Raw genomic sequence first — 16,572 nt, forward strand, 5'->3', positions numbered from 1 at the left:
TTGCTGCTAAATCCACATGGTGAGTTCTGAGTCATTTTAATATAATGGAGAAATAGGTAAAGAATTAAAACGTATGCTTAATATTTATTGAAAGCCAAAGCCCTAGAGAGGTGAGCAAAACTTGTGGCTGAGGATGAAGAAAAATGTTGCAAGCGTGAAAACCGAAAAAGTTTTCATAGTAAATAACAATCAGATCAAGAACATTCGATACAAATTCAGAATGTAAAGAACTTCAGCACAATGAATGACATCCAAATTAGTTGTTTGATTGGGTAGGGTGGTGAGTGGGACTCTACTTATTGCCGCCATCACCACGTGATTGGTCCCCTCATTTAGGGGATCAGGGAGTGGGTTCATTGCCCCTCCCTCCACACCACAGCTTTGAGAAATAAATGTATTTACATTTGTTGAGGGTGTGAGTTCTGCTGTTTTCCGTTGAAATTTCCATCATTGAATTGCACCCTTGGACTCAAATTTAAATTATGAGCCTGCATGTGGTGAGTCTTCAGTCATTTATTTCATCACAAGAGAAATGTATTTAAAACATCAAAATGGATTTTTAATGCTAGATTTTCATAGCTTCATGTTGGCTTAAGAATTTTTGAAATAATATGACTTTTACTCTAAAAATGGTATTTTAAGGCTTTCTGTGTGAATTCAAAGGATCTACAATGTGCCCCCAGTTTTTTCCATACATTTCGGTAACTACAAAGTGTATTTTTTATGCTATTAGAAATGAAGTAAATTATTTTTTGAAAAAAAAATATACATCTTTAAAAATTGAAGATTTTTTCTATTTTTTCCCAACTTGTGGACTCTTGCGCAATTTCAACTTTTTAAAATATTTTTTTTAATTATTTTACCCGTTATTAGGATGTTCATGTCAGTGCTCGAAATTAGCGGTCGTTAGTCGTATTTTGCAACTGTAAATTTCATGTTGACGACCGCAATTTGAAACGTAGTCGTCACTGTGACACCTAGCTTTCCCCCCTACTAAGCTTTCACTTTCGGAAGATTTGTCTCCAAAAACATCTGCGTGCGCTGCGATCGCGGAAAATTTCCTGGAAGTATCGCTTTCAGTCGGAAAAGCTTGAACAATCCCCCCCCCCACCTTCACCCGCGAACTGTAGCAGCCAGTGTCATTGCAAGCACACCCCTCCATTCCTCCTCTTTCTGGAGTAATCTTTTCTCCCCTTCGTTCCCTTAGTGTTATTTACCCCCCCCCCCCCGATCGCTCCACCCCTCTAAAACCGGACTCATCTCAGGGTTGTTTGAGCAGATAGTCTGATCTTTTTCATGTTTCACGTTCGACCCCCCGTCGTAACACGAACGCACGGCGAGCACGAGGATTCCCTTTTTTCGCACAGGATTTCGCTCATCTTTTTTTCTTTCTTTTTTTTTAATCATCGCTACCATCATTTTTTATTTGTTGAAAATATGAGTAAACGTAACTTAAAATCATATTTTACGCCACTAAATGCCAGCGGAAATAAACGGCCAAGGATTGCCGATGAAGTCGAAATAGAAAAAAATAATGACGAAGTAGATGCGACTTCTAAATGTACACGGAAAAGTGTCAACGCTGCAACTTTCATCAAGTGGCAAAAGCAGTTTCCGTGGTTGGAAAGAAAGGGTGAAGACCTGATGGTATGTAGTCTGTAGAGATTTTGGAAAAAAAGAAGATACTGGATTCATCGATGGTTGTCCTACTGCAAGATTCGAAACAATAAGTAGTTTTCTGATTGATTAGTGCAGGCGGTTCATTTGCTTTTTTTATTTTTATTATTATTTTTAAAGATATTTATTGAATTGCGCTTAATTGTTTTCCAAAACACATCATAAATGCAATTTTCAATACTGAACACGTTCTTCTCGGAATAATAGTTCCGGTGTTTGATATTGCAATCCTTTTGCATCTTGCCGATATTATAATACTTTTAAAATATAGAAGTTATTTTTACATTTGCTACGATTAGGTTAGCTTTTTTTTCTTTTTTATTTTAATTTATAACATATTATTTTTTCAATACAAGCGGACAATGAACACGTGCTTTGCGGGGAGTTTATTTTCGCTTTTGACCTTTCAATCCTTTTGAATCTTGTAAATATATTAATATTATTTGGCAATTGGACACATGCCACTTCAGATTAACTTGTTTTCTGCGTTTGTTTTTCTTTTTGATGAATAAATTTATTTTCGAAATCATTCCAACACTAAACTTTTACAAATACAAAAGTGACGACCAGCAACAGGCTCTGGGCCCAGCTAGACTGGTCCTAGTCAATTTACAATCCCCAGTGAAGATCAATGGCCCTCTTAAAACTATCTACTCTCTTGCTCATTACCACCTCTTCCGGTAAACTGTTCCAAGGTTCCACTACCCTGCTATAATAATAATTTTTCCTAATATCCATGTTAGCCTGAGATTTAAATAGCTTAAAACAATGACCCCTTGTCCTGTTTTCAGCGCTTAACTTCAGCCCCGTAACATCTTTCATTTTAATAAATTTAAACATTTTTTACTTTGTGGAAAATTGCGTATCGTGTTCGAGATTGCAATCCTTTTGCATCTTGCCGATATTATAATACTTTTAAAATCTAGAAGTTATTTTTACATATGCTACCTTTAGGTTAGCTTATTTTCTTTTTTATTTTAATTTATAATATATTATTTTTTTCAAAACATGCGGACAATGAGCACGTGCTTTGCGGGAAGTGTATTCTCGCTTTTCACCTTTCAATCCTTTTGCATCTTGTAAATATTAATATTTTTTGACAATTAGTCGCATGCCACTTCAGATTAACTTATTTTCTGCGTTTGTTTTTCTTTTTAATAAATAAATTTATTTTCGAAATCATTCCAACACTAAACTTGTACTTTGTGGAAAATTGCGTATCGTGTTTGAGATTGCAATCCTTTTGCATCTTGTCAATATTTTTAATACTTTTAAAATCTAGATTTTTTTTTTGGTTTTTTGTCACTATATTAAGTTAATAGTAATTATGGTACTTATATAAACTTAGCAGGCGATTTCAAAATGCATTATTTTAATGCATTGTACATATATATCAGCTTGTTTTCATGCATATTATAGTTTAGTATAAATTTCAGCATGTTATTGAAAGCATTTGCAAATTGCAACCAAGTAAAGCATAACGGCACCTAAGTAGCTGATGCTAATTTCGACCTCTGGTTCATGTGCAAGATTAGAAATTGATTAGGCAAAAAAAATGTTTTTTGACCCACCCTAGTGAACATATTTAGCTTTTGTACGTAAAAAAAACTTATCCTTGTAATGTAAAATTAATTCTATAACTAAATTAAACTATTTTCAATAGTTAATTCAGGTCATTCTTTTTGAAACGCCCTGCATAACATCAAATACAAGTCCATAAAATATATTTATGTCGAAATATCAGTATAGTTTATGAAATAAAATGAACAGTTTGAAAGATACTCTTTAAAAAAAAAAAAGATTTTAAATTTTGACACTTTAACACTTACCCCAGACATTAGCATAAAATCTAGAATTAAACATTTTTTTAACACTGCATAGACGGTTACCACATGTCTGAGTTTCAACCAGGGGCGATAGAGGACTCAAGTAAACATTTCGGAAACTATGATGAAGCTCGACTTCCTCCCCTCCCTTAATAAAAACTCGATAAACCAAAATGTAGTCAAAATTTTATTCTGTGCACTCCACTCCTGCATGAAATAAAGTTGCCTGGCAAAAAGCTTCTTAAATAATTAAGAAATAATCAACCTATGTGAGAACTGGATCATCTTCCGGTTATTTTAAATTTAGGCATCACAACATCAGATCACACAAATTAAATGCAAAACACCAGATTGGTGGAAGTCATGCCTCACTTCTCTTCACAATTCATTTTATTTTATCTTTAGAGCTGACTCGACTATTATTTTTATTTCGAGAATTTATTATTATTCTTATTTTTGACTCAATGATCTGCTTTTTCACCCTTCGTTCTTTATTAGATTAATGCGTTTAACAAAGTAATAGAGCTTACTGCATTCAATTCAAAATCCATATTCACAATAGCAATTCAGTTCAAAAGCTTCCTCAATTCTGCAGCTGTGATGAAAAGATTTTTTTTAATGGTTTTTATAAGCATATGTATTTACACGTTACATATCGCCTTAAAGCAACAGCAGGCTATCTTACTGTTATTCCTTGGATTAGATGTCTTACTGTTGCTCTGTGGTGACTATATATATATGTTACTGACTTAACATTAAACAAAGGCATTCTATAATTCTACACAATGCTGCCCCAAAGCAGAATACTTGACAATGCTCTGCAACGTAAAATCATTTGACTAAAATTGTTCTGAAAGTTCTTCAAGCATTGCATACACAAGCAGCTAACGTGATCTTTTCCGCAAATTGGGAGACCTAAACCAAAATAGTTTCATACTTTTTTTTTTCAGTTTTTGAAACAAACTTTTTGGTTATTTTTACACGGCATGACGGAGGCAATTAAAATAATGTTAATAAATAAATAGATTACTAAAATAATAAATAAAGTAAGTCGAGTTTGGGTAGTGTATAAAAAAAACACTTCAAAACTTTCTAAATAATTGAAATATTTTCACAATGTAAAAGGACTGAAATCTCAAACAAGACACACAACTTTCGGCGATGGACGTTTTTCAATGTTGGCATGCTTCCAAAACATACGTTTATGGAGAAAATTGCAGTGGTGAAGATGATTGGGAAAAATAAGGAAAAGGGGAACCAAAAATGCTACAAAAATCAGGATCTTTTTAGATTTAGAATATGAAATTTCTGAAAAAACTGCAGAATTGCTACAAATATCTTCCAACTCATGATAGAAATTTTACATAAATTTTGCCGATTTTCAAAGTAAATCTAAAGTTCCTGTAGATGACTTATTGAATTCAACATTTTTCACGAGTTTTCCGCCAAACTATCGTAATTTCTAAGAATTTTAAATTAATTTAAAGACATCTGCAGAATTTATGCAAATTCTATCTGGAAGATATTTGCAGAAAATCTGCAGTTTCTGCAGAAATTTCTCAAAAATCTGCAGAATGTCTACAGAGAGAGAAAATTTGTCTGAGTTCTCCTGTCATTTTTGAACAGAATTGTTCTGCAGCTCAGGCATCTGTTCTGCAACGTACGATGCAAATTTAGTAGCATTCTGCTTTGGAGCAATGCTGGACATTTTTAGGGAAGTATAAAAGATGAATCCTTTATATGCTTCTTGTAGGCATTGTACATAGTACTTAAGAGGAATTCTACAGAATGACAAATGCTTGATTAAGGCAAAGTATGAAAAAAAAAAGACCTGATAAGTCTATTTATTATACAGGGTGTTCGAAAAGTCCTTGACACATTTCAAAAATTCATAGAAAACCACCAAATAGCCATATGAATTTGCGGTTTGCACCACAATACTTCACAGGTTCAAGAGTTTTTAGGACATTGGGGGGAAAAATGAAAAGGGGGGGGGGGAAGAAGAAAAAAAGGCATTTTGCAGCCAGGGTGTCAGTATATGCTATGCTTGTAATTCTTTAAGTAATTTTCATTCCTTTTTGCATTTTCCCATAATTTAAAAGTAACTTAATTCGCAAAAGTATTTTAGGTTTACCAATTTTATGAACAGAAATTCCAGAGTATTGACTGTGAACTTGTTCAGTACATAAAGAGGTAGTTATTGAATGGGGTTAAAAATAACATTCATAACAGGAGTGTTCAGAGAGGTCAGCCTATGTGAAGTCTATAGAGTTTTGCCAGGACCACCAAAATGCGTTCAAAATATTGGGTTGTTCACATTAGGGAGTGTTCAGATAGAGTCCACTGTAATAAATTTCTTTACGGAAACAAAAAATAAAAATAACATTAAGCATTAAATTATTTTCCCCTAATGATTTTTTTTTTTTTTGAAAAAAGAACACTAAATAAAATGCATGATTTTTTTTAAAAAAGGTGAAAACACCTGTTTATTGACTTATTTTTAATAAAATTCATTAAAGACAGAAAGCAGACTTTTTTTAGTTTAGAATTCTTGTCCTATTAATATCCATATTTTTTTTCACTTTTTTAATTTCATGGAAGTTGAAAAGGATTGTACAATAAGTTTATTTTAAAATGAATAATTAAGAAAAGAAAAATCTTGTTTCATTGCAAGTTCTTTTCTTTTTAATTTTATTGCTATAATGGTTTTTTATATTTTTCTTCAGTTTTAATTTATTTTGCAACAATATAAATGATTCTTTTTTCTTTTGGTAAAAGTGTTTATGATTAATATTTGTTTGTTTATGGTTTTTTCTAATAAAAATACTCTGAACTTCCTGCTCATGAAATTCATTCTCCTGAACTTCCAAAATTTGTCCTTAAAAACCATGATTTAAATCGAAGATTTAAAAAAAAAAGTCAACTCATTTAAATTGCTCAACCCTGCTGAGAAGCTATCAAAATTCATAAATATTTATAGTACGGACAAACCTAATGATGTGGTTAGGATCTGCGTAGCCTAGCCTTTACAATGCTGTCAGGTTGGATTTGCCCTAACTACAGATGAATTCAACAGAAAAAAATAGATTTAACTATTCTACATACACTATATGACCAAAAGTATTAGAAGACTTTCAAAAATTCACATTTTTATGGATTTCTCGAGAAATAAAAGATCAGTTGCTCTAATTTTTTTTTCACACAAAAGTATACTCTAGCTGTCATTTTCCCATAATAATTAAGTCTGCTATTCATTTAGAGGACCAGCAACAAATTGAGGAAACAAAAGAAGGTTTTTGATCATTTTTTATCGTAAATAGCTGGGAATAAGCTATAATTTCAGAAATGAGTTAAAAATCTATCAAAAATTTATTTTCATAATTTCGTAAAAGTATCTCTTATACACATGGAGATATAAGCATTTCTTTCAAAAATACAATTTTTTTAAAGGTTTTCAGCTTATATCACGCAGAGTTTTCTGTCCAACATTACTAAACTTTCAGAATATTTGACAGCATATCAGAGAAACATAACATTTGAAGTTAAAATATTGAAAACTTAATGAAATATGAACGTTTAAAGCAATTAATTTTTCACTGCGCATGCGCGAAAGATAGCAATTTATAACCTTCATAATCAGAAGCCCAGATACATCCTACATCTCATGAAAAATTCCACCTTGATATCTTTAAAATTTAAAAAGTCATGAGCGATCTAATTCACCAAATTTTAATAATTCTCAGCTAGATGGCGAATCCTGAGGGATTGTTCGCAAATAATCTGTTCTTATCATGAACAACTCTGATGACGATAGCAGGAAAGTGTAGCCTGTTTGCGAACAACCCCTAACCATTCGTTGCCTATCAAGAACTATAGAAATTTGGCCCATTAAACTTTTTACATTTTCAAGATATCAAGGTGGAATTTTTTATGAGATGTATGTATCTGGGCTTCTGATTATGAAGGTTATTGCTTTCTTTGGCGCATGCACGGTGAAAAATTGCTTTAAACGTTCATATTTCATTAGATTTTCAATATTCTAACTCTGATATGCTGTCAAATATTCTGAAAATTTAGTAACGTTTGACAGAAAACTCTGCGTGATATGAGACGAAAACCTTTAAAAAAAATTTCATTTTTGAAAGAAATGCTTATATCTTCATGGGTATAAGAAATACTTTCACAAAAATAAATTTTTGATAGATTTTTAACTAATTTTTGAAATTCATAGCTTTTTTACAGCTATTTACAATGAAAAATGATGAAAAACCTTTTTCTTTCCTCAATTTGTTGTTGGTCCCCTAAATTAATAGCAGACGAAATTGCTATTGGAAAATGACAGCTAGAGTATACTTTTTATGTCAAAAAAATTACAGAGCAATTGGTCTTTTCCTTGAGAAGCCTGTAAAAAAGTGAATTTTTGAAAGTGTCCCAATACTTTTAGTCATATAAAGTACAACTATTTTGAATACTGATCATAAGTTTATAAAGAAAAAGTTTGGGTTGATCGGAATTATGTTGAAGGGTCCGCTTTGGTTGATTCGATTCGGATCCGTTCACAGATCCAAATTTCCTTTGGCCAAACCTCTGAGCAGTAATTTTGAAGACGTTCTGCACCATTTTTCAAGATTTTTTCTAATTACAAGTAAATCTCAACTTTTCGCAGCTGAGGTCCATTCAGTTAAAAACTAAATATTTTAATAAAAATATCTGCGCTTTCACAAAATCGCTTAGCTTCAAATTTTGGCAACACCATGTCCCTTGAATTAGCAGCAACTTTGTATGACCATCACAAAAAAATTTCACGGTAAAAGAACAAGTTTTGAGCCAAATTAATTTAGTCATTTTCAGGAACTAATGATTTTCTTTAATTTGCAAAGGATGTTAATTTTTTTGGATGGAAAACTTCATACTTTGCAAAAAGAAACTCCAAATTTTACCTGTTAAAATATGAAATACACACTAACAATGGAAAAGGTTTAACACGAAACTGAGGGGACTGCAATATTTGTTACGTTAAATGAATTTCGTGCTAAATTGCAGTTTACTTCCCAGATCGCTACATCATATCGTGCTAACCGTTTTTTTCATGTTAAACACATTTCATCGTACCTTCATGTAATGAGGAGACATTAGGCATCATTGTTATTTTCTCAACTCTAATATGACTCATTTGGCATCAGAAAATGTTTTTTTTTTTTTTTTTTTGGATTAATTAATTTTTAAGCTCTCACTTAATGAAGCTTTAAGATCCAACCTTGTCAAGGAATTTCAGGACCCCCTCCCCCAATTTTTAAGCTTACTTAAACGACCCACCGAAATTTTAATGTACAACTCTTATCATATTTTATTAGTTGTACGCATCAGTCAAATATTTTATGAATACTAAATTACTGAAACTGATTTTTAATTTTTTTTTATTTATGGCGTCAGACTAGAACAGGAAAAAATATATAAAAGGGTTATGTGAATTAAAACAAGATTTTTAGATTACAATATAATTTAGTACAAAATTCAGAGTTGAATGTTTGTTTCCATAAAATTAAAAAAAAAAACCTAATAGTACGTGTTTTGCTAATTGTAAAACACTTTTTTGCAAATTGTAATTCTGACACATAACAATTTTGCAATATCATGATAACCCATTTTACAAAAAATTATTTAAAAAAAAATATAATGTAGGCAATCAACTATTATCAAAACTTCTAACTTAACTGAAACTAGCAAAAACAAACTACATAAATAGTTTTCTAGATTATAGAAAACTTTTCTATCATTAAATAATCTAATATACATTATTCCTTCGAATTATGACAAATTCTGCATGAAATAATTGAAATAGATTGGTTAAATCCTAATTTGATTGTTATTTTTTAAACTTAAGTCTCCTTCCACTAATTTGCTGATCAGATGTAAAAATAAAATTACAGAATAAAACTATAAAATTCAAAGCCGAGATACATTATAAAATTATTGTTTTTAATTTTATTATTTTTAAACTGAATTATAGTATCTTCAAAAAAATTTTTTTTTGAAGTCCACATAAAAAAATTTCTCACTAAAGTAATAACTTTTTTCCAACAATAAAATTTTGCAAAAAATTAAATAATGATAAAAAATAAATCTAAGAGAACAAAATTTTAAGAAAACGCAAACAAATACCAAATTTTATCAACTTTCCATTAACAGAATATAGCGCGCCAAAACTATTTTCACACGTCGTCCGGTTGAAGGTAGCACCGGTGTCGTATTGGCGGGAAGACTTGCCGCCTAAATTAATATATCACCAAAGCTACACTAAATATTTAACAAGTTATTCGTGCATTTTCACTACCATTACATACGTCTATTTCAAATTTTTTTTGATCGAAATTAATAAGCGATATAACCAAATAATAAATAAGCCTATAATATGCTCTCCCGCCATAACTCACTATGCCCTACGTGGACAGGATGTTAAATTGGGACTAAAATATTTAGGCATAAATTTTAAATTCAACTTACTTCAAATTCACTTTCTGCTTTTCGCTTTCGGGATAAAATTGCTGGTTGACGACTAGATTTTTCATATTTGCTGCTAAAAGACAGAGCACGAATTATAATGGCTTACATTACGTCCATCCATGAAATAAATAACTTACAAAATAAATTACAGTAATTTACCTCGGTATGGACATTGTGTTAGGGAAACTTTAAGTAGTTATATCAAGATTTCAACGCTTCTTGGACGACAAACCTAAAATTAATTTTAAAAAAAAAATTGATTCTGAACTTCCGATGGAATGCTAGAATGAAATATGAATATATGCATGGAATATTATTTGGAAAACAGATTAAGTTAAAAAGTATATTTACTACAATACGATCAGATTAAACAATTTTTTAACTCATCTTCACAAAAAAAATGATATCAATATTTTATAAAACAGTATAGAAATTCAGTTACGGGAGAAGATTATTTTAAGTTCAAAAAATTTTCTGAAAAATTAAAATAATAATTGCATAACTTCTTCCCGGTTAACATCATAGAATATTTCCAAGATTAGTTACCCAAATCAACACATTTTTTAAAATATGATTCAATATTTTCCCTTATTTTTGAAATTTACTTACAGTAACGTTTCCTGTCTGCCGTTTTTGTGACGAAGCGGGTCTTCCCAGCTGAGTGTTGGTAGGCAGCGCGCCAAAAAAGTTTTGAGCGCTCAACTGTTCGGTGGACAGCAACCCTGACTTTCAAACTGACTGCCAAGGTATTTTTCGCCAAAGAAGATTAAAACCAGTTGCTCAGCATCGCGGCTCTTTGTGAAACGCTTTGGCGCTTTGAAAGTAGCGATAAATATTTTCGTGCAGAAGACGCTAAAAAACGTAAACATTAATATTTATGACGTCAGCTAAAGAACTTTTTTGTCCATAATTTTAATGAGAAAATATCATTCGTGCAATTGTTTATTTGCCACAAAAGTAAAAATTCTTTGTCATTTTATTGACACAATAATTCTTTAAGAAAAAAGAATAAAAAGTCCTTCTAAGGTTTTTCTCTTTCCCCCTTCTTTTCTCCACTAAAGAATCTCAAGATTTGAAAGATATTATTCAATCGGTATTTTACAATGTCCTTTAATACATAAGCAAAATCATAAATTATCAATGTTCAAAGCGTGATTTCGTGGGAGGAAAGGGGGGTAGTGTAAAACACTTCCCTCAATAATTAACCTCTCCCTGTAAAAATTAGTGCCAGTCAAATATACTTAGAATGCATGAAACTAGCTCTAACTCAACCTAATATTTTCTCTGGTTAAAAGGAGAACAAAAAAGTTTAATATTTTAGGCATTTTTTCATGATTACTGTAAAAAAATCATTTCAAGTTCTGAAGTTAATATTAATTTTAAAGATTTTTTCTAAATTATAATTATTATTTTAAATGCTTGTTGGGAAAAAAAGGCTTATTTTTTTCCATGTTGATGAACTTTTCTTACAGCTAAAGTTAGGCTCTTTCTTTTTTTATGTAGACTATTCTGTTATTTTTAATGTATGATAAAATTTCCTTTTCATTCAAAAAATGCCTCACAACTTTTCCCATTAAGCAGTAATCTGAGCTTTTAAAAAACATGTCATTCAAAATCCAACAATGTATTTTCCCCCCAGTTTGTTAGGATTAGTTTTATTACTTAGAATGATTAGAGTGCAGAAAAAAAGAACAAAAACACAGCACAATCTTATTTTTTGAAAGGAAATTTAAGCCTTTTTTAAAAATTTTAACTTAAAAATTGCATTTTCTTTTTTTAATTTTCACTGTAATTAATTTCTTGTTAATTAAAAAAAATATTTAAAAAAAGAGAGAGAAAGAATGAAATTATATATTCATATTTTCTGAAGAAAATGCATAAAATAAATCATGTTTCTCATTTTAAGAGCATAAAAATGACTGAGACAGATGTTCTTTATTATAAAATTCACAGCTCAAATTTGAACAAAACTTTGAACCTTGAACAATATTTCATATTCTATGAGGTTTTATTCCTTACAAGAACAAAGAAAATTTCCTTATGTAAAATGTTTTCTTGTAAAAGAAGGTAGTTAAAATAAATCCATAGGCTTCAATAAAAAAAAATGATAGCATGAAGTTATAATTATTTTAGTGTCACCTTAATTCAGTACTCAGAGAAACTATTATAAGTAAATACTGAAAAACAGGCAGTTTTAATGAAGTGTATTTATTTACCATTTTCTTCTTATTTTATTTGGAAGAATATTTTTGCTTTTTTTTCTTCTTTTTAAATTATGCACTGCTTAAAGGAGGCTCTCACTTTCTGAATGCGTAGGAAATTCAATACTGATGTTTACTAATATAATTTTGCTCTTTTGATGTAAAAAGAACTATACATTTATAGGAAATGTATGCTTTTCTGAACAATTTTTACAAAGGCTTATTTAGCAAATTAAACTAAAGTTTTGTACCTATATCTTGAGAAGGAATTGTTTTTTTTTTCCTCTTTTTGTTCAAAAGAGTCTTTTGTGTGATATTTATGTATAAATAAGGACCCGGGAAAGTTGAGCCTGGTTGTTAGATAGTTAATCATTCAAACTAATTGTATAACTTTTCAAACTTGTTGCTGTCTAATGAGTTGGAGTTAGATCAGCGACCATTCTTCCACTCTATTTTATTGATTCCTTTTAATTTTAATTTATCTCATAGTTTGAAATGTATCGTTTTTTGCAGCACAGGCACAAAACTGGCTGGCAATGGCTCTTTTGGGGGTTTTTCAAGCACATAACTTTGTTCTAGGCTTACTTTCTGATTTCAATCTAGTTAAACATTGTTTTATATTTATTATATTTTTATTATTATTATTATTTTGTCTTTTCCTTTTCTTTTTAAAATTTAAAAACATATATGTATGTGTATATGTGTGCATGAGTCATAGATTATTTATGTTCCCTGATAAGTGTATATTTATATGAATACCATATTTTTTAAATGTACATTCATTCCTTCAAACAGAAGCTCAACAATAAAAAATCAATAAAATTCTTTTCTAGTAAGAATTTTATTGATTACTGATCAATTATTTCGTCCAAATCTGTCATTCTTTCACTTTTGTCAAATTAAGATGCCTAAATGTTCTGGGAAAGAAAAAACTTTCACTAGACTTATCATGTATGGCTCCCTCAATGTTTTGTTTTATTTTTATTGATATTATTGTTGTTTTCTGCAGAAATTCTTGTTCATATTAGCAATATGTTGGAAATTTTAACAAGAAAACAAAGAAAAAAATATGAAAAAAGATTCTTCTAAAAGTTATTGTACTATGATGTGAATTGTATTTTTGTAATTATGATACATAATAGTAATTCTGAGGCTATAACTAGCAACTTAAGGTTTACAATATATTTAGAAGATTGAAATGTTCTTTTAAATTTGTGTAACAAAGTAAGATTTTTGAAGTGAATTTTTTCATTTAATGATAACAGAATTGGCACTGTACTGACTGATGATGAAGATATTCACTCAAAATTTCAAATATAACATTCTTAGAAAATAAAATTGTACAATTAAGCATTACAAAGACTTGCAAAAACAATAAATTAAGTGCATAAAATAAAATAAAGTCAAGAAGAAAAGGGTGACTAAAATAGAACTGCTTGTGAGAACCTAACAAAGCCTCACAATTTTATAATAGCGTGAAGGTTCTATAATCTAGTCCAATAAGTTCTGTGCGCCATAGTAAGGGGGGAAAAATCATATTTCAAGAGAAATTTAAGCATTATTTTTTTACATTCTGTCTAAATTACTTTATCTTTTGAAAATAAAGAAACTGAATAAATTCATACAATTGTTGATATTTTTGTAAATTTTTAAAAACCTTTTAAAATAAAAATTTTAGTGTACGTAAAAAGAGGAGCATAAATAGAATATAGTTTTGGCAAACCTAACCTGGCAATGCTGTGATTGGGATCTGTGTAGCCTTTACAATGCTTCCAGATTATGTTTACCTTAACTATTCACAGTGTGTTATGTAGAAGTATGTTGTATGTAATTATTATCTTTATCGATCACATAAAGCAAAATGTTTGCAAATGATTTTGTAATTATATTTTGAGAGATGAGTAAGTATTCAAACATTCATAACATTGCAGTAAAAGTTATTAATAATTATTAACTGTGAATGCAAGAATTTGACTTCTTAAATCAGCAATCAATTTAAATTCTAGGTCAAAATTTGGAATAAAAACTATTATCTTGTGATAAATTAATGCCTATGAAGTAGTATTGATGCTTAAACAGTATAATTTTGTAATTACTAATAATGGTCATCCATATGCCAGGGGTACTCATCCCCCCAAAGACGGTGAACCCCCCCTCAATTGATACAGATCACCCCCCCCCCCAAGAACAACACCTCCCTCAATGAGTTCAAACATCTTCTAAAATCACCCCCCCCCCTCTAAAAATTTCAATGCCCAGGTCGGGTCATTAAATTAGTGAACTTTTAAACTACACTGGTGTTTAAATCTGCAATTCAAGATCTGTCAGAGCAAAAGTTTTAGAATAGTAAAATAAATTTTGGAAAAAAGCTTGCATGTGTTTTTTTTAGCAAAAACATTCATTTTTTGTCTGTAATTTATATATTTTTTAAAATTAAAAACTTGTTCATGAGATGAGAATTACAATTACATTATGATCTGAGTTTTGTAAATAAAACTTAGATGTAATGATAATTGACACTTAAAATTAAAAAAAATTTTAGACACGACTGATGAAGAATTGTGAAATTTTCTTTAAAAGTTGGAAACTTTAACATTATTAAAAAATAGAAAATAATTTTTAACACAGAATAAGTTTTGTATACATCTCGTATTCTCTATTAAAACGTTCAAATTATTTCTTGTCCTTCATTTTTGCCCAGCAAATAGTTCCAAATCTTTCATTTTCTTACTCTTCCCCCCCCCCCCCCCCCCAACCCATGAATTAATATAAAACTAGTTTTTTGCTGTACGCTGTACAAAGACACACATTTCTTTTGGGTTTATTATTTTGGGTTTCACATTCATTCAAAAAACGTTGAATTTGGTTAATATTTCAAAAAGCTTTCTGTGAAAAACAAATTAAACTTCTTAAATGTTATAGTTTTTTTTCTATTGTCTGCAAAATTGAACTTCAAATAATTTTTTTTTATTTATTTGAATTTTGGGATTTTTAAATTTTTTCATACATAATTAGCAATAATATTGATATTGTGTTTGTGGAAACAATTTGCAACACTCCTAAATATTAATGAGAACTTCAGATTTATTTTAATTTAAAAATAATTTTTAAATTTTTAGATTGCAAACCACACAACCAGAAAGTCTTAAAGTGTTTAAGACAACAAAGAATTGTATTGGTGCAGAAATTTACTTTGTAATTAATGCAGCAATTTTTCTGTCTGATTAATTCGATTAATTACAAAAAATTCAGTATTATTCATATGTCGTTAAAAACGCTATATAGTATAATATTAGTATTTGTCTTAGTTTATATTTGCATTAGATATTAATTATGTTTATTTATGTTCTGAAGAATTATTTCTTTAAATTAATATTTCAAAATTTTATAAGTTGGTTTTTTATGACTTAATTTGGGTAACCGCTCGTTCTCGATGTATTTGAATGAAGTTGTGTTGAAAGAAGTTGGAAACCTCAAAAATATTTTCAGGTATTTGAGCGTTGCTGGGGGTCTATGTGTAATTGATCTTTTTTTTTCTCCTAGCCTCAGCACGTGGCCTTAAGTGTCACGTGAGCTAGAAGAAAAGGCGGTAAGGTGACTGGGGCAGCATAAGAACAGGCAGGATGTTCCATGTGTTTTTTTGAGGTGCGTTCCAATCTAGAGGAGGATGGTTCCATCCAACACCCGGAACAGCAAAGGGGGGTTAAAATAGGGGTTGAGGGCTGCGTGCTGCAGAAGATGCTTTGAATACTGTCAGCTGTGCTGCTCCTTGTAATGGGCGATTCCATTCTTTAACATTTTGGCGCGTGTTCTCCGTAGAGTTTCAAGGAGAGGGGCTTTTTCAGTGACGCAGGTTTTTTTTTATAAATAATTTTTCACTAAGAAGTATTATTTTCGTTACTCTTTTTTTCTGAAAAGGGAAATCAATATTGAACATTGGAGGATGAAGTCACGTGATTCTTTTCGCCACGCTTCTAACCTTTTCGTTCAATATCAAAAGGAATGAGAAGGGTCAAAGATAGGGATTTCGTATTCTGCCGGGAGTCGAGCCTATCTGAGCTTTGATATTTGCTACTTAAATTCTTTAATACAGAAAAAAATCTCTTCTATAGAATTCCGTATTCTGCCGGACAGCCGGGCCCAACTGAAGTTTGATATTTGCTACTTTAAATTCTTTAATACAGAAAAAAAATCTCATCTATAGAATATTAATAAGTGGGATCAAAATCTATTCTCCATGTACTATTTTGGTCATTTGCTGGAGCCACGGGCCGTTATATGCCCTCTTAGGGATAGGCGCGGATCCAGGATTCGGCTCAGGAGGGGCATTTTTTTTTTTTTTTCAATTTCGGCGCCAATACCAA

The 16,572-nt window shown here is 30.5% G+C and overlaps 1 protein-coding gene across 1 annotated transcript in view; it reads right to left on the reverse strand.

Moving 5' to 3' along the window:
- LOC129220087 (G1/S-specific cyclin-E1-like) overlaps positions 1-10,695 on the reverse strand; it is a 38,437-nt gene extending 27,742 nt beyond the window's left edge. Inside the window, exons 1-3 of the mRNA XM_054854426.1 lie at positions 10,617-10,695; positions 10,167-10,239; positions 10,004-10,080 (exon numbers count right to left, since the gene is read on the reverse strand). Coding sequence (XP_054710401.1) covers positions 10,004-10,080; positions 10,167-10,180 — 91 coding nt within the window. The 5' untranslated portion in view covers positions 10,181-10,239; positions 10,617-10,695. The remainder of the gene's footprint in view (positions 1-10,003; positions 10,081-10,166; positions 10,240-10,616) is intronic.
- Positions 10,696-16,572: the final 5,877 nt, after the last annotated feature.

The sequence above is a fragment of the Uloborus diversus genome, chromosome 4 (assembly GCF_026930045.1).
Source record: "Uloborus diversus isolate 005 chromosome 4, Udiv.v.3.1, whole genome shotgun sequence".
NCBI lineage: Eukaryota > Metazoa > Arthropoda > Arachnida > Araneae > Uloboridae > Uloborus > Uloborus diversus.